Source organism: Antechinus flavipes, chromosome 1, assembly GCF_016432865.1.
Source record: "Antechinus flavipes isolate AdamAnt ecotype Samford, QLD, Australia chromosome 1, AdamAnt_v2, whole genome shotgun sequence".
Lineage (NCBI taxonomy): Eukaryota > Metazoa > Chordata > Mammalia > Dasyuromorphia > Dasyuridae > Antechinus > Antechinus flavipes.
In genome coordinates, this window is record NC_067398.1 from 716,273,545 (window position 1) to 716,296,328 (window position 22,784).

The window sequence follows — 22,784 nt, forward strand, 5'->3', positions numbered from 1 at the left end:
TCCCAGAGGCCGTGGTTGTCCCCAGGCCTGTCTCCCGGCCTGTCCCTGTCCCACAGCTCAGAGAGCAGAGGGGTCGAGGACAGATCTGCAGCCTCGGGAGGGGTTCCGGGAGCAGGGCCTTTGGGTAGTGCCCCCCTTGCCCCCTCCCAGGGTCCGGCCCTCCAGGGTTTTCCAGCTGGCTTCCAGGGCCTTGAATGTCGCCCGGGTGACCGGGGTGGGAGCTGAGGCCGGTGGGAGAGCAGGGCGGCTCGTGCTCACCCCGTCCCCCGCCCCCTTCCCCCGCAGGGTGCTGGTGGACTGCGTGCCCCTGGTGGACGTGGAAGACATGATGATCATGGGCAAGAAGCCGGACCCCAAGTGCGTCTTCACCTACGTGCAGTCGCTCTACAACCACCTGAGACGCCACGAGCTTCGATTGCGGCAGAAAGAGCTCTAGGGGTCACCGCCCCCCCCCCAGCCGAGGCGGCACTCCCCCCGCCCCTCCCCCCCAGTGTGTGCATCCAGAAGAGCTCCCTCGCCACGTTTCCTGCCCCGGCCCCGGCACCCACGCCTGCCCCACCGCCCCAGCTCCCCCAGTTACTCACAGCGATTCACGGAGTTTTTATAAATTATTTGTTCTCAACTGGCCTCCCTTTCATTGGTTCCCCCCCAGCTTCCTGACACAAAGGAGGGGGGGCTGAGTTCCTCATGGGGAACCCCAAAACCCACAGGCCCCAAACTTGCAAGCCGGAGTCTTAGTGCCGGCCGCCACTCAGCTGGGAGGGCAGGCAGGGGTGGGCAGTGACCCGGGGTCCCCCGTGAAGAATTAGAGCCATGAGAACCCAGGATCCCCGAGCTCGGACACCCGTTCTTTGCCGGCACCATTCCCTTACCCTGCACCAGGGGAGCCGGCCAAACCCCACGCCGTTGGACCCCCAGAGTGGGTTGTGTCCACCCCCCCCCCCCAGATGCCTGTTACCCAGGCTGCCTTCTGCCAGCGCCTGCAGAGAACAGGATAAGGGCCAAGTGGGCCCTGCTCGGGGACCCCGGGACCATCGTCCCAGACTGGGGGGAGCCCGCCCTCCCCTCGGGCAGTCTGTCCAAGGTCGGGGGAGCGGCGACAAGAAGGACAACGACACGGGGATAGCGGGTTGGAATGGGGGGGCTTTTACTGCGTAAGGGAGAGGGGGAAACCCCAGCCCCAGCCTCCACACCCCCGGCCCGGCCCCAAGGACGCATCCATCCACCCTCAGCAAGAGGAACCCTTTGCGCTGAGAGCTTCATCCTGTCCCTGACGGCCGGACTTCGGGGCGCGGCGCTGCGGAAAGGGTCCCCGGACCACCCAGGCAGACCAACTTGCCGCTTCTGGACCCAAAGCAGATGCCCGCTCCCACCTCCCGCCTAAGGGGCGCTGCCAGCCCCCTAGGGTGTTAGGCAAGTTGAGGTGTGTGGGTGGCCCCACCCAGCAGTGCGCTAGCCCTTCCCTGCGGTGCGGGCACGGCCCTGGCACCTCGGTTCCAGTTAGGGAGCGTGGCAGGCGACGCCGTTCCACCGCAGCTGCCGGCTAGGGTGGGGGCCGTGGTTCTAGACCTAGAGTTCCAGGCGCGCGGGGATTGAATCCCCGTGGGGCGCTGGGGTGGGTGCCTTCTCTCCCAAGACCCGGGCGGGGGCGTACTGGAACTCGGGAGGGACGGGGGCTTCCGGGCTGGATTTCCGGTAGAAGCCCAGGTCCTTCAGCAGCTGATTGATCTCCTCCCGGGTCATGTCACGGAGGGGGATTCTCTGAAGGGGCGAAAGGTCGGAGTGAGCGCAGGGCCCGACGCCCCCCGGGAGGCCCTGCCCCCTCCCGCCCCACCGGCCGGGGACTCACCTCTAGCTCCTCATACTGGTATCCCAGCAGGACCAGCTCAGGGTCGGCTCCAGGGAAATATTTCAGCATCAGGTTGTGACTGGCGGCAGTTAAGGAAGGGGCAGATGCGGCAGGAGGGGGGCTCGGGGAGGGGGCAGTCCCGGGGGCCTGGAACTGGGGGGGTCGGTGACGCTCAGGCCAGTCCGGGGCAGAGCTCAGCGCCCCCGCTCAGGTGGGAGGGACGGGGCTCAAGTGGGGGCCGGGGGCTGATTCCCAGGGGACTCCGCAATATTGTCTCAGGCCGGATGGAGGCAGAGCAGCAGCCATAGGAGCGGGCTCCTAGCTACTCTCGCCCCAGCTGGGGGCCGGGGGCTGATTCCCAGGGGACCCTGCGAAGAGCCCTTTGCCCTCGTCAGAGTCCTGCCTTTAAGAGACAACCATGGCCCTCAGAGGCTCCTGGGGACCCCTCGTGGAGCCGCAGTGGGGGTGTCCCTGAGGGAGACAGTGGGGAGCTGCCCAGAGAACCTGCAGAGGGGCCGGGAAGTGCCCCCCCCCCCCGTGTCTCCCCTCCCCCCAGCATCTCCCCCCCCCCCCCAGCGCCTGCTGAGAAAAGATACTAGTATGGAACATCCTGGGTGACGAAAAGTTTCACCTGGAGGAAGGAGAAGGAGGACATGTGATTGTTGGCAGCCCCCAGCCCCTCCCCTGCCCCCCCAGCCCCTCCCCCGGCAGGGACACTACCTCCTTCAGCCGGTTCAGCTGTCATCCTCCACAGGTCTGCCAAGGAACAAAGCCACATGTGAGTCGGGCCGGGCCCGGTCCTCCCCTTGCACAGCCACCACCACCACCACCACCACCTGCAGCAGACCCTGCAGGCCCGCCCCACGCCAAGGGCGCCGCCATTTAACTGTCTGGTTGCCACGCCGACCCGGCGGGCCATGGCTGGTTTCCAGGGAAACTTGGGGAAGGGGCAGCGCCCGGGGCTCTGTGGGCCGGGGTCTGGGGGAGGAAACAGCCCCCATGGGGGGGGGGGGGAGGGGGCGGACTTGTCTTGGAGCCAGGACCGGACGCCTGAGAGCGGATCAGAGATCGGGGGCAGGGGGCGTCTGGGGGCCGGGAAGGGCAAAGGCGGGGAGTCATCTGCCTGAGGTCGGAGGTCACACCCTCCTGTATCACTGACTCCAGCAGGAAAGCGAGGTCCCCGAGGCTCGCCGGGGGCCTGGCAGCTGGCGTCAGTGCATGGGGGGAGAGGGGGTTTAAACCCGGCACCAAATCCACTGGAGTCCAACCCCCCATTTACCGAAGGGGAAACTGAGGAAGGTCAAGGTCGCAGAGACCGAGAGAAGGGCAGAACTGGGCCCCCGGATGCTGGGTCAGGGCGCCCTGGGCGGGGATGTCGGGGGCCCAGCTTTGGGGTCCGAGCCACAGGTGCAGAGGGGGTGGGGGACCCCCGGGAGATGCCATAAGGTCCTGCCACCTGCCTCAGAGACCAGTCTCTCCCCTGGGGCCTGTGTTCAGATGCTCTCATCTCCCCAGAGCAGGGGGTCGGGGTAAAAGAGGTGCAGCTGCTTGTCCCCCAATCCCCCAGAGGGCCCTGGCACTTCCTCCTCCCCCAGGCCTTTCCCAGGACTCAAAAAGTACTAGAAAAACAAGAACACGCGGGCGGCACTTCCCGCTCCCCAGAGTCACACCTGCCGAGGCCCAAGCTCCGCCCCCCGCACCGGGAGACGCCCCCAGACCCCTCAGCCAGCACAGGGGCGGGAGACCCCCTCACAGGCCCTGAACTCCTCCTCCCCTCCCCCAAGCCTCCCGAGGCCCCGGAAAGGCCTTCCAGGGGCGGGCCTGTCCCGGGCGGGGGTCGGGGAACGGCCGGGCTCCCAAACTTGCAGGGAAGGACGCTGGGCACTGGTCCCGGGAGCTGGGAACTGTCCAGCTCAGCTTGGCTTCCTCCAACCTCCCGCCGGCCCCGAGGCTTCCCTCCCAGGCCCCGCCCCAAAGCTGGGGTCCCTAAGTCAAGGGGTGCGGGGGAGGCGGGGGGGGGGGCCAGGGGGTCCTACGGGGAGACCTCGGAGCCGCTCAGAGGCAGAGGAAGATCCACCGGTCTAGAAGGGCCAGGAGAAGGGGGTCCCGGGGGTCCCGGAGCCCCAAGCCCATCCTGAGGGGCTTCTGGGGAGGGGGCGGAGCGGGTGGGAGCCCCCGAGGAAGGGCTTCTGGGGAGGGAGGAGGGGGAGCTCGCGGCCAAAGAGAGAAACGGGGAGGGAGGCCCGGAGATCTTGGGAAGGAACGGAGGGGGGCGGGCTAGGGGACAATCAGAGCCCAGGAGGGCAGGAAGGGCCTCGGGGGGCGCGCTGCTGCGGCTTGGGGAGGGGGGTACCCCGAGAACCGGGCGGGAAAGGAGAGGGCCGGGGTAGTGGGAGCGGGGTCTGCGAGGGGGGGAGGGGAGAAGGCTGTCAGGAGGCTCTTCAATCCCTGGTGGGGGAGAAGGAGGGCGGGAATGAAGTCCAGCTGGCCTCCGGGAAGGGTGGGGCGCGCCGCGGGGCCGGCGGAGAGGAGGGGGCCCGGGCTGGGGGGGACTGGGAGGCCCGGGGAGGAGTACAGGGAGGGGGCAGGGGCTCCGGAGGGATGGGGGAGCAGGGGGAGGCCCCGGGGGGCATTTTGGAGGGGCCGGAGTTTAACGGCGCCCGGGGAAGGCTGGGCCCCTCCCTGGGTCAGCAGGTCCCGCGGAGCCGGAGGGCTGAGCCCCCTTACCTCCACTCTGCCCCGGGCCAGGCCCCGGATCTGGTTCCAGTCGGGCTGGAAGGCGGCGAAGAGTCCGGGGAGGAGAAGGAGCGGCAGCAGGCGACGCATGGGGCCGGCGGGGAGGGACCTGGGCCGGGGGGCTGGGTCGGGGAAGGGGCAGGGGCTGGGGTGGGGGTCCGGGCAGGAGCTCGGCTTGGCGCGACCGGCCGGTTCGGACGCAGATGAAGAGAGGCTGGAGGAGCGGGGAGGGGGCTTGGCGGGGAGGGGGGGAAGCGCCACGTCATAGTTCCGGGAGGGGGCGGGGCCGGGGCAGGGCCGGAGAGACGGCGCCCGCCCACAGGCGGCTGGGAGAGAGCGCGGGCTGGGAGGGGGCGCCTCGGGGGCGTCTCCCCGAGCCCCTCGGTCCCGGACGCGCCCGGCCCGGTTGTCGCTCCCGTACCGGAGCATCCTCGCCCTCGTCTCCTCCCTGCTGGGCCCCCCAGCCCGACCCCCGTCTCCGCCTCTCAGTTCTGCTCCCTCTCCCCAAGCCCCCTCAAATGAATGCCCTCGGCCAAGCCAGTCAGCCCGGCCCCTCAACTGTCTCCCAAACTAGCCCCCAGCCTCGTCTCTCAGCCTAACCCTTCAAACTAACCCCTCAGCCTAGCCCCCAATGGGGGCTACCCCATCCTACTCTCTCAGCCCAGCCCCGAAAATAGCTCCTCAACCTAACCCCGCCCCAGGGGCCCTCAATCTGATCCCTGACCTAACCCCCTCAGCCCAGCCCCCCAACTACGCCCCCAGCCCGGCCTCCTCAGCTTATCCCCGCCACCGGACTCCCAAACTACGCCCCCAGCCTCGCCCCTCAACCTAACCTCGCCGGCCTGCTGCCTCCTCCCGCTTTCCTAGATCTCCATCTCCCCTCTCCCAGCGTCCCAGTTCTCTCCCTCCCCCACCCCTCCTCCCGGGGCTTCAGACAGCCCCTCAATCCTGCCCAGTCCCAGCCCCCAGCCTCCCTCCTCCAAGCACCCATTTCCACCTCAGCTTCCTCCCCTCCCTCTTGGCCCCCGTGTCCGTCCCACGTCCTGCCCAACCGGCCGGTTCCAAACTTCCCAAGCCTCGGCCCCCCCAGCCCAAAGCTAGCGTCCCGTGCCCCCCATCCCCCCCGCGGGCGTAGCCTCAGGCACCGGCTACATCCCTGGGAGACCAATTCTCTGAGCCCCTCCAGCTCCCCCGGAGCCCGCCCGGCCCGGCACCAGAGCACCTCTCTGATGGGGAGAAGGGGGAGTAGAGCCAGAAGGGTCAGGTTTCAGTGCCAGCTTTAGTCAGCAGAGCGGGGAAGTCCCCTGCAGAGTCCCAGCTGCACTGCCCGGCTGAGACTGTCAGGGCCGGTAGGAGCCCGAGAACAGGGGATGGCAGGGCCGGGAGGGGCCCTGGAACAGGGGATGGCAGGGCCGGGAGGGGTCCTGGAACAGGGGATGGCAGCGAGTCACCCCTCTGAATTTCCTCACTCGTAAAATGGACTGATAATATTTACACTAACGGCATCTCAAAGTGAGTGTGAGGAAATAATTTGTTAACCCAAAGGTGCTCTGGGAGTGTGGGCTGTGTCCCCAAAACCATCATGAAGCTTTTCTTGATCCCCCAATACCTTCTCTCCCTACTTACCTCTTTTAGTGAACTACACATTTATTTTGTTTATTTTTTTCACTTGTTTTCTAAAATTAATTTGAAGTTAATTTTATCTGTTTCCACAGTTGAACAATAAAAACAAAACCTTCCTAACAATTACAGAGTCTAGCAAAAACAAATCTCCACGTTAGTAGTGTCAGAAAATGGGAGTTTCACTTCATCTTTAAGACCATGACTGGTCTGGGAGGAGGGAAGTAATGAGCTCCATGTTCACTTTTCTGGGCCCCTTATTTCCTATGGCGTGATCAGAGTCCGGGAGTGCGACGACGGTCCCTCTTCTCGGTTACTGCTAAGACCGACCGGGTTGTAACTCCTCGTGGCCCAGTGGTCGTCCTTATGTCTCATCTCACAGTTTGTTTATCCATCCCCCATACCTGGGCACCTCTTGGGTGGCTCCTGGCAGAAGGATTAGCCCTTCGATGGCGCAGTGGAGCCCTAGAGCCCTGGGCCTGGAATCGGAAAGATGCTCCTAGAGCTCGATAATGGCCTCAGATAGTTGCAACAGGCTTGGGAGGGGAAATGCCGTCCACATCCAGAGAGAGAGCGATGGAGACTAAATGGGGATGGAATAGTATTCTCACTTTGTTGTTTGTTTGCTTGCTTATTCTTTCTCATGATTTTTTCTCTTTTGATGTGATTTTTCTTGCACAACATGACAAATATGGAAATTTATTTAAAAGAATCATATATATTAAACCCATATCAGGGGGGGAAAGGAAGGAGAAAAATCTGGAACACAAAGACTTTCCGAAATGAATGCTGAAAACTACTTTTGTATGTGTTTGGAAAATAAAAACACTATTGAAATTTTTTTAATTAAAAAAAAAATGGCCTCAGACACTTAAGAGCTCAAATCCCTTAATCCTATTTGACTCTATTTCCTCATTTGTAACATGAGCTGAAGAGGAAAATGGCAAACCCCTCCAGGCCCAGAAAACCCCAAATGGAGTCACGAAGAGTTGGACACAACTGAACAACGCCAGGACTCTTTTTCTGATCTCTTATGGCTTCTAGCCACCTAAGCCTAACTGAACTGCGGCTTATGGCAAATTATTTTCATAAGAGCCAAACCGTTCCACAACTCCATCAACAATGTCTTGCTGTACCAATTTCCCCCCAGCCCCTCCAATCCCTGTCATTTTCTGTTTTAGTCATCTTTGCCAACGTGACTGTAGAACCAAAGAGATGCTTTATTTTGCATTTCTCTAATTATAGACGCTCTGTCTCCCTAGTTGGCATGCTCAAGGGCTGTCCCCTATATCTGAAACTCCTTCATTAACTCTCCCTTCTGGCTACCTTTAAATCATCACTAAAATTACACCTTCAGCAAGAAACTTTTTCTGCTTTCCCTTAAGGCTACTGAGATTGGCTCCAATTTACCCCTTGTTAATTATTGTATGTCGTCTCCACCATTAGACTATAAGCTCTCCAGGGTAAGAAGTGTTTTTTGCCCTTTTTTGTACCCCCGTACTTAGCACAGTGCCTGGATCACTTTGGGTACTTGGTAGGATTTGTGGAGAGGACACAGGTTTAATTCTCCTGAGTAGGTGGACAAGTATTCACGGGAGCCCAGTTAGAACTGAGCTCGGAGCGGGCATAGGCAGCAGGGGTAAGGAAGACAAAAATCCCAAGGGGGAGTGGGGAAAATTGCACAGTGGTCATCTCTGGCCGAGTTGTTTTTCAGAACTGGAGTTGACGTGAACCAGTCTGAGTTGGTGTTCTAGCACAGCAGGGAGAGTTCTGGGCTCAGTTTGCCAAAACACAAGGAACTTTCAAGGTGTGAATTCTTCAAGGAACTTCGGAGACGCCCAACTTAAAAAATGCTCAGTTTGGGGCCACTGATACATTGTTGGTGGAGCTGTGAAATGATCCAGCCATTCTGGAGAGCAATCTGGAACTCTGCCCAAAGGGTTCTCAAACTGTGCATCCTCTTTGATCCAGCAGTGTTTCTACTGAGCTCATATCCCAAAGAGATCTTAAAGCGGGGAAAGGGACCCACACGGGCAAACATGTTTGTGGCAACCCTCTTTGTAGTGGCCAGAAACTGGAAACTGAGTCGACGCCCATCCATTGGAGAATGGCTGAATAAATTATGATATATGAATATTATGGAATATTATTGTTCAGCAAGAAATGACCAACAGAATGATTTCAGAGAGACCTGGAGAGACTGACAGGAACTGATGCTGAGGGAAGTGAGCAGAACCAAATTAAGAGGATGTTCCTCAATTGGGGAATGGCTGAACAACAAGAATCATGTAGTATAGGATTGTGATATTTTGAGCTATAAGAAATATAGATCACGCTGTTTTCAGAAGAACGTGGAAAGACTTACATGAACTGAAGCTGAGGGAAGTGAGTAGAAACAAGAGAACAATAACGGGGATCTTTTTAACAATGAGGTGATTCAAGGCTAGTTCCTATAGACTCGGGATGGAGAGAGACTTCTGCACCCAGAGAGAGACTGTGGGGACTGGATCAAAGCAGAGTATTATCACTTCTTTTTATTGTTGTTATTGTTGGTTGGTGTTTTTTTCTTGTGTTTTTTTCCCCTTTTAATCTGATCTTTCTTTTTTATTATTCTTTTTAAAGCTTTTTAGTTTCAAAACATAGGCATAGATAATTTCCACCATTCACCCTTGCAAAACCTTGTGTTCCATATTTTTCTCCCTTCCTTCCCCCATCCCTCCCCTAGACAGCCAGTAATCCAATCTATGTTAAACACGTGCAATTCTTCTAGACATATTTCCACAAATATCATGTTGCGCAAGAAAAATCAGATCAAAAAAGGAAAAAAATGAGAGAAAAACAAGCAAGCAGGCAACAAAAAGAGTCAAAATACTATGTTATGTTGATCTGATTTGCCGGAAGTCGTTCGCCCAGCCTTTCCCATGAGACCTTCGCCTATAGTTTATGGATGTAAAACGCGATAGGGTTGATACATTATGGATTATTGACTTAAAAGGATTCCTTGATGATCATATCTGGAATCAGACCCAGAATAATATCAGTTAACAGTCCCATAAGGTCTTAAATAGCAAGTTCCAGTAATCAGAACTCCGGGTGGGTTCGGCTCTCAAGGATCACATAGCCGAAATAATAAGTACTGGCTATACTCGTTCTTTGCTAAGAGTGAGACATTCACAAGTTCTCTTGATATAAGTAGGACTCATGCTAAGCAGATGGTTTTAAGCTCAACATTATACAAATGATTTTGCCTCAAGATGCCTAATAACATCCAACCACCTGGGATGTGTAATATCAAAATTCTAGATGGTATGTAGAGAACGGATTTGAAGAAATGTTATCTGTCGTAAAACATGTCCGGTTATTAACCCTGTTCAAGGGGACATAAACATAGGCTACTGTTCCCAGAATCCCTTTAAACAAAGAGAACTTTTTTTAAGGTGACATATCTACATATATTTGTATTCCAGATCAAATAACAAACGTAAATAAAATCTGATTTCCCAGTAGGATGAGGTCATCTCTGGGCTAGTTGTTTTTCAGAACTGGAGTTGACGTGAACCAGTCTGAGTTGGTGTTCTAGCACAGCAGGGAGAGTTCTGGGCTCAGTTTGCCAAAACACAAGGAACTTTCAAGGTGTGAATTCTTCAAGGAACTTCGGAGACGCCCAACTTAAAAAATGCTCAGTTTGGGGCCACTGATACATTGTTGGTGGAGCTGTGAAATGATCCAGCCATTCTGGAGAGCAATCTGGAACTCTGCCCAAAGGGTTCTCAAACTGTGCATCCTCTTTGATCCAGCAGTGTTTCTACTGAGCTCATATCCCAAAGAGATCTTAAAGCGGGGAAAGGGACCCACACGGGCAAACATGTTTGTGGCAACCCTCTTTGTAGTGGCCAGAAACTGGAAACTGAGTCGACGCCCATCCATTGGAGAATGGCTGAATAAATTATGATATATGAATATTATGGAATATTATTGTTCAGCAAGAAATGACCAACAGAATGATTTCAAAGAGACCTGGAGAGACTGACAGGAACTGATGCTGAGGGAAGTGAGCAGAACCAAATTAAGAGGATGTTCCTCAATTGGGGAATGGCTGAACAACAAGAATCATGTAGTATAAGATTGTGATATTTTGAGCTAAAAGAAATATAGATCTTCACAATTATCATGGTGCCCAGGAAAAATCGGATCAAGAAGGAAAAAAATGTGAAAGAAAACAAAATGCAAACAAACAACAAAAAGAGTCAAAATACTATGTTATGTTGATCTGATTTGCCGGAAGTCGTTCGCCCAGCCTTTCCCATGAGACCTTCGCCTATAGTTTATGGATGTAAAACGCGATAGGGTTGATACATTATGGATTATTGACTTAAAAGGATTCCTTGATGATCATATCTGGAATCAGACCCAGAATAATATCAGTTAACAGTCCCATAAGGTCTTAAATAGCAAGTTCCAGTAATCAGAACTCCGGGTGGGTTCGGCTCTCAAGGATCACATAGCCGAAATAATAAGTACTGGCTATACTCGTTCTTTGCTAAGAGTGAGACATTCACAAGTTCTCTTGATATAAGTAGGACTCATGCTAAGCAGATGGTTTTAAGCTCAACATTACACAAATGATAGCTCTTGAATCATTACTCTTTACCAACATAAATGTCTATATTGAAGTCTTACTCTTTTTTACATAAAGCTTTGTAGTTTAAACACATGAATAGATGGTTTTCAACATTAGCCCTTGCAAAACTTTGCATTCCAAACACTTTTCTCCCTCTTTTCCTCCCACCCCTTCCCCTAGGAGGCAAGTAATCCAATCTATGTTAAACATGTGCAATTTTTCTATATAGATCTTCACAATTATCATGGTGCCCAGGAAAAATCGGATCAAGAAGGAAAAAAATGTGAAAGAAAACAAAATGCAAACAAACAACAAAAAGAGTCAAAATACTATGTTATGTTGATCTGATTTGCCGGAAGTCGTTCGCCCAGCCTTTCCCATGAGACCTTCGCCTATAGTTTATGGATGTAAAACGCGATAGGGTTGATACATTATGGATTATTGACTCAAAAGCATTCCTTGATGATCATATCTGGAATCAGACCCGGAATAATATCAGTTAACAGTCCCATAAGGTCTTAAATAGCAAGTTCCAGTAATCAGAACTCCGGGTGGGTTCGGCTCTCAAGGATCACATAGCTGAAATAATAAGTACTGGCTATACTCGTTCTTTGCTAAGAGTGAGACATTCACAAGTTCTCTTGATATAAGTAGGACTCATGCTAAGCAGATGGTTTTAAGCTCAACATTATACAAATGATTTTGCCTCAAGATGCCTAATAACATCCAACCACCTGGGATGTGTAATATCAAAATTCTAGATGGTATGTAGAGAACGGATTTGAAGAAATGTTATCTGTCGTAAAACATGTCCGGTTATTAACCCTGTTCAAGGGGACATAAACATAGGCTACTGTTCCCAGAATCCCTTTAAACAAAGAGAACTTTTTTTAAGGTGACATATCTACATATATTTGTATTCCAGATCAAATAACAAACGTAAATAAAATCTGATTTCCCAGTAGGATGAGGTCATCTCTGGGCTAGTTGTTTTTCAGAACTAGAGTTGACATGAACCAGTCTGGTTCCTCCCTTCCTTCCTTCCTTCCCTTCCTTCCTTCCTTTCTTCTTTCCTTCCTTGTTTCCTTCCTTCCTTCCTCCTTTCCCTCCCTCCCTTCCTTCTTTAAGCTCAACATTACACAAATGATAGCTCTTGAATCATTACTCTTTACCAACATAAATGTCTATATTGAAATCTTACTCTTTTTTACATAAAGCTTTGTAGTTTAAACACATGAATAGATGGTTTTCAACATTAGCCCTTGCAAAACTTTGCATTCCAAACACTTTTCTCCCTCTTTTCCTCCCACCCCTTCCCCTAGGAGGCAAGTAATCCAATCTATGTTAAACATGTGCAATTTTTCTATATAGATCTTCACAATTATCATGGTGCCCAGGAAAAATCGGATCAAGAAGGAAAAAAATGTGAAAGAAAACAAAATGCAAGCAGGCAACAAAAAGAGTCAAAATACTATGTTATGTTGATCTGATTTGCCGGAAGTCGTTCGCCCAGCCTTTCCCATGAGACCTTCGCCTATAGTTTATGGATGTAAAACGCGATAGGGTTGATACATTATGGATTATTGACTTAAAAGGATTCCTTGATGATCATATCTGGAATCAGACCCAGAATAATATCAGTTAACAGTCCCATAAGGTCTTAAATAGCAAGTTCCAGTAATCAGAACTCCGGGTGGGTTCGGCTCTCAAGGATCACATAGCCGAAATAATAAGTACTGGCTATACTCGTTCTTTGCTAAGAGTGAGACATTCACAAGTTCTCTTGATATAAGTAGGACTCATGCTAAGCAGATGGTTTTAAGCTCAACATTATACAAATGATTTTGCCTCAAGATGCCTAATAACATCCAACCACCTGGGATGTGTAATATCAAAATTCTAGATGGTATGTAGAGAACGGATTTGAAGAAATGTTATCTGTGGTAAAACATGTCCGGTTATTAACCCTGTTCAAGGGGACATAAACATAGACTACTGTTCCCAGAATCCCTTTAAACAAGGAGAACTTTTTTTAAGGTGATATATCTACCTATATTTGTATTCCAGATCAAATAACAAACGTAAATAAAATCTGATTTCCCAGCAGGATGACACAAGATAGCTCTTAAATCATTACTCTTTACCAACATAAATGTCTATATTGAAGTCTTACTCTTTTTTACATAAAGCTTTGTAGTTTAAACACACAAATAGATAGTTTTCAACATTAGCCCTTGCAAAACTTTGCGTTCCAAACACTTTTCTCCCTCTTTTCCTCCCACCCCTTCCCCTAGGAGGCAAGTGATCCAATCTATGTTAAACATGTGCAATTTTTCTATATAGATCTTCACAATTATCATGGTGCCCAGGAAAAATCGGATCAAGAAGGAAAAAAATGTGAAAGAAAACAAAATGCCAACAAACAACAAAAAGAGTGAAAATGCTATGTTGGGAACCACACTCAGTCCCCACAGTCCTCTCTGGGTGCAGATGGCTCTCTCCATCACAAGATCATTGGAACTGGCCTGAATCATCTCATTGTTGAAGAGAGCCACGTCCATCAGAATTGATCATTGTATAGTCTTGTTGTTGCCGTGTACAATGATCTCCTGGTTCAGCTCATTTCACTCAGCATCAGTTCCTGTAAGTCTCCCCAGCCTTTCTGAAATCATCGTGCTGGTCGTTTCTTACAGAACAATAATATTCCATCACATTCATATCCCATAATTCATTCAGCCATTCCCCAACTGTTGGGCATCCCCTCAGTTTCCAGTTTTGGGCCACTAACAACAGGGCGGCCACAAACATTTCTGCACATGTTGGTCCCTTTCCCTCCTTTAAGATCTCTTTGGGATATGAGCCCAGTAAAGACACTGCTGGATCAAAGGGGATGCACAGTTTGACAACTTTTTGAGCAGAGTTCCAAATTGCTCTCCAGAATAGATGGCTCTGTTCACAGTTCCACCAACAATAGTGTCCCAGTTTTCCCACATCCCCTCCAACATTCTTCATCTTAGGCAATCTGAGAGTTGTGAAGTGGTGCCTCAGAGTTGTCTTAATTTGCATTTCTCTGATCAATAGTGATTTAGAGCATTTCTCCATTTGACTCAAAATAGTTTCGATTTCTGCACCTGAAAATTGTTTGTTCATCTCCTTTGACCATTTATCAGTTGGAGAATAGCTTCTACTCTTATGTTCTTCTAATTTGCTTAGAGTGTCACTATATCTAAATTAAGATCTCATTAAATCCTATTCCTTACAATAAAAACAAAAAACTTCCAAACTTTCACCTTCCAACTTAATAGTTACATCTTTGTTGCACAAATTTGCCTAATTATACTCAACGTCATTCAGAAAGTATGAGATATTCGGATATGCGTTTGATCCCCTGTGATCCAGCAGTGTCTCTCCTGGGTCTGTATCCCAAAAAGATCATTAAAAAAAGGAAAGGGACCCACAAGTGCAAAAATGTTTGCAGCAGCCCTCTTTGTAGTGGCAAGGAACTGGAAACTGATTGGATGCCCAGCAGTGGGGAATGGCTGAATGAATTATGGGATATGAATGTGATGGAATATTATTGTTTGGTAAGAAATGACCAGCACGAGGACTTCAGAGAGACCTGGAGAGACTGACAGGAACTGATGCTGAGGGAAACGAGCAGAACCAAGAATACTTGTACAACAGCAACACAAGATTATACAATGATCAATTCTGGTGCACTTGGCTCTTCTCACCAATGAGGTGATTCAAGGCAATTCCACTACACTTGAGATGGAAAGAGCCATCTGTATCCAGAGAGGGAAATGTGGAGACTGAATGTTGTTTGTTTGTTTATTTGTTTCTTTCTTTCTTTCTCGTGGGTTTTTTTTTTTCCTTTTTGTTTGTTTTGATTTTTCTTGCCACCACATAATATGGAAATCTGTTTAAAAGAATTGTACATATTTAACCTATATCAGATTGCTTGTTATCTATTTTAGGGGGGGATTAAGGGAGGGTGGGAGAAAATTTTCAAGGACAACGTCTTACAAAATAAATGGTGAACGTTATCTTTTTGTGTATTTGGAAAAATAAAATACTAGAATGAGGAAATGAGGAAAAATACTAAAATGAGGGAAAAACTTTTAAAACATATAAAGACTAAGTTACTTATATATATAAAACCTCCGCAAGTGATAGAGAAATCACCTTAAATAAAACCCACTCTACATGGTAAGTAGACTTGAGAATTTCCCTCCCTTTCTGGATCAGGATTCCCATTTTGTAGCCCATTTTCTCATCAGGAAGTCCACAACAAAGAGAACTCCCCTGTAGGATTGGTAAGAATTTATGATTAGATGGTTCTAGGAATCCTTGTGGGTTTGCAAAGGAGATCTTACAGTGGCTTTTCTTTGTGCAATTACCAAGTTTTTTCTTTAAAATAAAAAAGTAGATATTAAAAAAAAAAAAACTCCAAACAGCTTAGCTAATAATATATTGATTTTCTTAAGTGACCGTCATATAATTTTAGGTGAAACTTCCTCTTAAATCGAGACAAAACTTGGAAGTTTAGAAGTTCTTAATGACATGTTTTGGGATATGACCCGGCCGTTTTTCCCATTCACTTTTTCTTAATAGTGCTATTCTCAATGTGACAACAGCTAGATTAGGAGAAGCTACTTTTCTAATAACAGAACTGCTATAATTGTGGATTATCTGGCGGCAGCGAAAGTTCTGGGTTTTTGGCCCACACTGCACAAACTTCCCATATGCCCAGCTTTGAGGAACGTTTGGTTTTCTCTCTTGCTTCACTGGTTCTGATTCCCAGTCTGCCTTCTTCTGGATAATAAGGGAGCTCCGGCAAGCTAGGATTGGCAAGGTCATTATTCCATTTCAGTAGATGGATACATAGAACAAACATAAATAGATATAGATAATGGGAAGGAAGGAAGGGAGGGAAGGAGGGAGGGAGGGAAGGAAGGAGGAAGGAAGGAAGGAAGGAAGGAAGGAAGGAAGGAAGGAAGGAAGGAAGGAAGGAAGAAGGAAGGAAGGAAGAAGGAAGGAAGGAAGGAAGGAAGAAGGAAGGAAGGAAGGAAGGAAGGAAGGAAGGAAGGAAGGAAGGAAGGAAGGAAGGAAGGAAGGAAGGAAGGAAGGAAGAAGGAAGGAAGGAAGGAAGGAAGAAGGAAGGAAGGAAGGAAGGAAGGAAGGAAGGAAGGAAGGAAGGAAGGAAGGAAGGAAGGAAGGAAGGAAGGAAGGAAGGAAGGAAGGAAGGAAGGAAGGAAGGGAAAAGGAAGGAAGGAAGGAGAGAGGGAGGAAAGGAAGGAAAGGAGGAAGAGAGGCCAGAAGATGGATGGATAGATAGAGTAGGTAGGTCGGTAGGTACCAGATAGATAAAGTAGGGAGGTGGGTGATAGACAGACAGACTGTACCCCCTTTGGAGGCCTTATCCCAGCTCTAGATGGAACTGATAGCTCCGCCCCCAAATTGAGGTCCTGTCTCCCCTTGGGGTTCTTGGGGAGCCTCTGAGGGGCTGAGGCCCCTTTCTAGGCCCCTCTGGCGCTGTCTCCAGTGCTTGCGGGCCATCAGCCCTTCCGGAGCAGCCCCGGGGCCAAGAGCACGTGCTCAGCTTCACGCCACGGATCGTGGCTCCCCCGAAGGCGCTTCCCCAAGACGTCAAGAGCAGAAGCGCCGGGACTCGCGGCCCCGCCTCCATATTTGGGGTAACGAACTCAGGCCCTCCTGGACCCCAGCCCCGAGCCCCCGGCCCTCTCCCGGCCCCTCCCGCACCGGAGGGAGGAGCGCCCGGGGGGCCCTGGGACAGCGCGGCCATCTGCTCCCCCCGAGGCCCCCAGCGGCTCCCTGGGATCTCTGGGAGATCCCGCGGGAGATCCTGCGGCCAGTCCCGAGGCGCCTGCAGGATCCCGCCCGACCCCCGGGGGCTTCCCCCAGGGCCGGCTCCCACTGACCGGGCTCCCGGTGAAGCCCGCCCGGGGGGCAGAGACTGAACGCGAGGCGGCGGCGGTGACGCTTGTTGGGCCGGGCAGGGAACATTAGAGTCAGGATGGGCTTTAAAAAACTTTAGTGGGGGCCGCTGGGGGGCGCTGTGGAGGGCGCGCCAGCCCTGAAGTCAGGAGGAGCTGAGTTCGAATCCACCCTCAGACACTTAACGCTTCCTCCCGTGGGACCCCGACTGTCTCAGCAAAAAAGAAGGAAAGACTTTAGTGGAACAGAAGCTCCGCTGAACCCTGCGGAATAAGCCCGGACTTGCCGATGGGCCATCCCAGTGTCTCCTCAGGGGCCGAAAGGAAAAAGAGAGGTCTCATTTTGACCCCTCCCCCCAACGCCAGTGGTACCTGCGGCCCCCAGGAGCCAACACAAAGCTCGGAGAGGCCTTCGTGTCCCCGCCCACTTCCCCTGGGGCCGTCTCTTTGATCGGCCTCCGGGCTCCGCCCTCCCGGCTGCTCCAGAACAGACCCTCCATCTCAGCTCTGGGGATTCCCTCTGGTGGCCCCCGGGCCTGGAGCGCTCTCCCACCTCGGGCCCCTTCCGGAGGAGTCTTTCCCCTCCCTGAATTCCGTCTTCCCTCAGTTAGTTATGATTATTAATAGTTAATAATAATAGTCAGGGATGGATAATTATCACTATTCTCTTCTATAACATACATTTAAATAGATAACGTGATCCATCACTAGGGTGCCCGGAGTAGATGATTCTGGCTCCCGCTCCCGGCCCTCAGGACTGGGAGGATTGAGCCAGGAAAACCCTGGAAATGCCCCCAAGTCCTTGCTGGGATGGTTCCCCTCCCTGGGATGTCGGCCCTGCCCTGCCCTTTCATCCTGACCCCTCCTGTCAGGATTCAGTCCCGATCCTTTCCTGGAACTAGGCCCGCCCCGAGTCCTCGCCCCCTTCTCCGCCCCTGGTCCCCCCTAAGACCCCGCGCTCAGGTTCCATATCCCCTCGCGGGCCAGATGCGTTCCCTGCCTCAGTTCCTCGGGCCCAGCGGTTCTTGGACGGGAGTTCCGCTCCCTCGGCCTGAAACTCTCCCCGGTAAAAAACCACGCCCGCCTTGCCTCGGTTTCCCTGCATCACATTCGTGTTCTAATGTTATATTTCTACCATGTTTAGCCCATATTGGAGGCCATCTAGGAGGGGTGCGGGGAAGGGGAAATTGGAACCCGAGGTTATGCGAGGGTCAAGGGTGAAAAATTATCCCTGCCTATGTTTTAAAAACAAAAAGCTTCAATAAGAACATTACATATTATAAATGAATTATTATTATGTAATATATGCTTAATTAATATACTATATTAATAATTAACAACAGGGGGTTATCATTCCCTCTTACTAACATATGTTAGACACAATTGCAGGTATTTGTGGGCGCGTTGTCTCCCCCAGTAGAACGCAAGCTTCCCGAGGGCAGGGTCTGTGTTTCCCCTTTTGGGCCTCCCCAGCTTTAGCACATGATAGGTGCTTCTGACCTGTTTCTGGAAGGATCTGGAAGGATGTGACCCGGGGTCATGACCCTGCCCTGCTGCTCGCTCCCTTTGGAGCTTTCCACGGTTTCCTTTTGGGTAAAATGAGGGCATTGACTAGGGGACTCCCAGGCCGGACTGGTTTAAGAAGGTGCATGGAAGGGCTAGGGCTCCACTAGAGGGAGCCCCAACACAGGGAGACCACGGCCACTGGTCTATACTGAGCTTTTGTATCCCTGTGACCCTAACCCCAAATGCCTCCCGACTCCCAGAAGAACGCAAGCTTCCTGAGGGCCAGAACGTGAGCTCCCAGAAAGCCTAGCAAACAGTAGGGGGTTAATAAGTGCTTATCCTTGCTTATATCCTCAGAGGGCCCAGCACAATACTTGGCACATAGTAGGTGCTCAGGAAATCTTTCTCAGGCTGAACTGGATCCTGAAGCTAAAGCCAAATGGGACACTACACATAGAAGTTAATAAGTATGTAGTTTTTTGGTTTTTGCAGAGGGAAAAACGGGGTTAAGTGATTTGCCCAAGGTCACCCAGCTGGGAAGTGTTAAGTGTCTGGGATGGGATTTGAACTCAGATTGTCCTGACTTCAGGGACAATGTTCTATCCCCTGCGCCACCTAGCTGCCCCTTTTTTAGTCTTTTTTTTTTTTTTCTTTTTTTAGTTAATCAATTTGTAACAGGCGAGTCCCCTTGGACCGCAGTCTGCACATAGTCCAACCCCCAAATCACGGGGGCTGAGATAAAGCCAGGGACACTCTCTGTCACATATTTGCCCCCCAGCCTCCCTGGCCCCGATCTCATGGTCAGCTCCCTGCGTCACCTCCGTCACAAATAACTTAAAAAACAGAGTTGAAAGCCGAGGAGGACCCCCATCACTTCAAGGAGGAGGAGGAGGGCAAGGCTAGACAAAAGTTCAGATGAAAAAGATCTGAGGATCTCAGTGGATTGCAAGTTCCACAGTCAACGTCTGATCCGGCAGCCAAGAGAGCCAGTGCCGCCTTAGGACATCATGGACGTGTGAGCAGGACCAGGGAAGGGGCCAGCTGTCGGCCCTGCGAGAACCTGGAGCGTTTGGGCCCATGGAATCGATCACCCGTCCCACGTGCCCCATCACAGGACAGAGAGTTGTAGGAAACAACAAGATTCACACACTTCTGACGAGTCCGTTAAAGGCTAGAGAAAGGAGACCTTGTTAACTGAGGAGTCCAATGGAACCCCTGCGGGAAAAGGCAACATTTGCAGGAAGCCGCCGGGATTGCTTGAGAACGCGGCCGTGCCCATGAAATCTGCATCCAGCCATCGATTCTGTGTGCATGTGGGTACCCAGCAGCCTAGAGCTGAGGCTGCCCCACCAGGGCCCTATGAAGGAGGCTGCGGGGAGGGCAAAGGAGAAAAGCCTCCGCCCGTGGCAGCCTCGGCCTCCCCTTCTGAGCCAGGAGGACACCGTGAGCTTCCAAGAGCCACGGGGTCTGGGCCCTTTTGCCAATGTCCTGGCAGGATCTTCAGAATGGGGGCAATTAGCGGCAGTGTCTCCTCAGGAGCCAAGGCCGTGGACAGACTGATTCAAGGGGTCCCGAGGACTCGGGGGCTAGCCTCGGCCCCAGCGGGTCTCGAGGATTTGGGGGGCTAGCCTCGGCCCCAGCAGGTCACACTTGGCCCCAGCGGGTCTCACTTGGCCCCAGTGGGTCTCAAGGACTCGGGGGCTAGCCTCGGCCCCAGTAGGTCACACTTGGCCCCAGCGGGTCTCACTTGACCCCAGTGGGTCTCAAGGACTCGGGGGCTAGCCTCGGCCCCAGCAGGTCACACTTGGCCCCAGCGGGTCTCAAGGACTTGGGGGCTAGCCTCGGCCCCAGCAGGTCACACTTGGCCCCAGCGGGTCCCGAGGACTCGGGGGCTAGCCTCGGCCCCAGCAGGTCTCAAGGACTTGGGGGCTAGCCTCAGCCCCTGCAGGTCACACTTGGCCCCAAAGCTGGTGCTGCGATTCTCAGCAGGAGTATCTGCTCCTTGGAGAGTCAAGCTCGAGGCGCTGTTTCACTGACTGTCCGGACTAGAGAACATGGTGGGGAAAATGGCAAGGCAATGGACACGGGAACGCCTCCAATCCCTACTGGCTGCATGGTCCTGGACAAGTCACTTACCCTGTGTGCCTCGGTTTTCTCATCTGTAAAATGAGCCGGAAAAAGCAATGCTCCCCCTTTCCCCCTGCTCCCGTTTCTTTTCCAGGAAAACCCTACATGGGGCCATAGAGTCAGACAAAGCTGAAATGACTGAATGAGATGTAGCAGGCGCCGTGCTGGACACCCAGACACGCAAACGCCAGTCCCAACTCTCCAAGAGCTCCCACTCAAAAGGGGAGAAGTGCACAAATATCGGGGACAAATCTGGGCCAGTCGGGATCGGGCTGCAGGCCTGCTGCGCCCCACCCCCTGGAACAGCACCCGCCCCCCATTTGTTAACGGTCTCCATCACTCAGTCTGGAAGAACCTTGGCATGGAATCTGGGCCGATGCACTCGGGATCTCCCCAGCAGAGAAGGAGGAAGAGCCAGCCCGTCTGTCTTTGGCTTTTTTAGGGCCGGTCGCGGTCTCCGACTCGCTTAACGTGCTCAGGGAGAAGAGAGAATAAGTGAGCACGTGCAGTAGGGAATCGATACATGGGCGGCTCTTTGATGGATGAATGGGAAGGAAGGAGAATCAATGGAAGGAAGGATAGATGGAGGGATGGAAAATGGCGGGTAGATGGAGGTATGGATGGATTGATGGGTGATAGATGAATAGGTGAGTGAATGAATGGGTAGAGGGAAGGGTGGATGGATGGATGAAGGAAGCATGGGGAGAAGGATGGATGGATGGGTAGGAGGGTGAAAGGACGAATGCATAAATTAATGGATAGATGTATGAAGGTTGGAGGAATGGCTCTAAACATGGATGGATGAATAGATGAATAGATGGATGGAGGGAAGGATGGATATGTGAGTTGATGAGTGGATGGATAAAGGATAGATGGATAGAAGGAAGGATGGGTGGGTGAATGGATAAATAAATGGGTGAGTGGATGGATGAATGCAGGGTGAGTAGAAGGATGGATGAATGAAGAAGGATGGATGGATGGGTAGGTGGGTGAAATGATGAATATATATATATATGAATAGATGGATGGATGGAAGGAAGGATGGGTGGGTGAATGGAGAGATAGATGGGTGGATGGATGGATGAATGAAGCATGGGTTGAAGGATGAATGGATGGTAGGTGGGTGAAAGGACAAATGCATAAATTAATGGATAGATGTATGAAGGTTGGAGGAATGGCTCTAAATATGGATGGATGGATGGATAACTGGGTGGGCAGATGGATGAATAGATGGATAGATGGATGGGTGGGCAGATGGATATGTGAATTGATGAATGGATGGATAAAGGATGGATGGATGGAAGGAAGAATGGGTGGGTGAATTGATAAATGGGTGAGTGGATGGATGAATGGAGGGTGAGTAGAAGGATGGATGAATGAAGCATTGGTAGAAGGATGGATAGATGGGTAGGTGGGTGAAATGATGAATATATATATATATATATGAATAGATGTTTGGATGGAAGGAAGGATGGGTGGGTGAATGGATAGAGAGATGGGTGGGTGGATGAATGAATGAAGGGCGAGTAGAAGGATGGATGGATGGGTAGGAGGGTGAAAAGATGAATGGACGGATGGATAGCTAGCTAGATGGGCGGGCAGATGGGTATGTGAATGGAAGGATGGAAGGATGTGGGGGTGCCCGTCCACCCCCGGGCTCCTCAGGAAGTATCGGGAGGAATCCAAAAGAAGCCGAAGCAAGGATCCAGAGGCGGGTGATTTGGTCAGGGACGTCCCGGGATGGTGAGTGACTGAAGTCTAGGGCAAGCGATTGACTCCTAGTCCTCAGGAACGGCCGGCGTTGCCGAGTTCACGGTTCCCAGAACTAGAGGAGGAAAATGGGGCGGCTTGACTGGAGGATCAGAGAGTGAAGGATTTGGGTCAGTTTCATCGTGGAGGGCACTGACCAATCAGGAGCGGGCAGGGCTCTGGGACAGGTGGGGGGGGTGGGGAGGAGACCGAAAAAGGGCCCTTCCTGATTATCCGGTCCAAACCTTTTGCAGAGAAGGAAACTGAGGCCCAGGGAGGCTCGCCCAGACCCCTGGTTGGGCAGCAGTAAGCCACAGAGCCGGAATTTGAACCTGTAGCGTCCCACTGGGCCCTTGGGACCACTTTTTGGGGAAATGGTGTTTGTGGAGTCTGAGCGCGGAACGGCCTCCGCCTTCCTCAGACGCTTGTGTTCCCAAGGCCACTTAGAAGCTTTCATTTAGACACACTGAGCCCCCATAATTAAAAGATGGAAGAGCAGGATCCTCAGGGGAGCAGAAGCATCCACTTAGACACTATGAGCTCACTGGGCCTGGCTGCTGAGCATCCGTGGGAAAATAGGGGTGGGAGGGGCTGAGAACAGGGGATGGGCGAGGTGGGA

At 52.0% G+C, this 22,784-nt stretch overlaps 2 protein-coding genes across 2 annotated transcripts in view; one reads left to right on the plus strand and one right to left on the minus strand.

Moving 5' to 3' along the window:
• The window catches only part of SMTN (smoothelin), a 33,228-nt gene extending 32,606 nt beyond the window's left edge, over positions 1-622 (plus strand). Inside the window, exon 22 of the mRNA XM_051976261.1 lies at positions 286-622. Within this exon, the coding sequence (XP_051832221.1) occupies positions 286-436 (151 nt within the window). The 3' untranslated portion in view covers positions 437-622. The remainder of the gene's footprint in view (positions 1-285) is intronic.
• A 501-nt stretch (positions 623-1,123) lies between these two features.
• SELENOM (selenoprotein M) lies at positions 1,124-5,029 on the minus strand. The gene is made up of 5 exons (XM_051973149.1): positions 4,577-5,029; positions 2,570-2,605; positions 2,446-2,480; positions 1,850-1,928; positions 1,124-1,761 (listed from the first exon to the last, which is right to left on the minus strand). The coding sequence occupies exons 1-5, from the start codon at positions 5,012-5,014 to the stop codon at positions 1,570-1,572; spliced, it is 780 nt and encodes a 259-aa protein (XP_051829109.1). The 5' UTR covers positions 5,015-5,029; the 3' UTR covers positions 1,124-1,569.
• Positions 5,030-22,784: the final 17,755 nt, after the last annotated feature.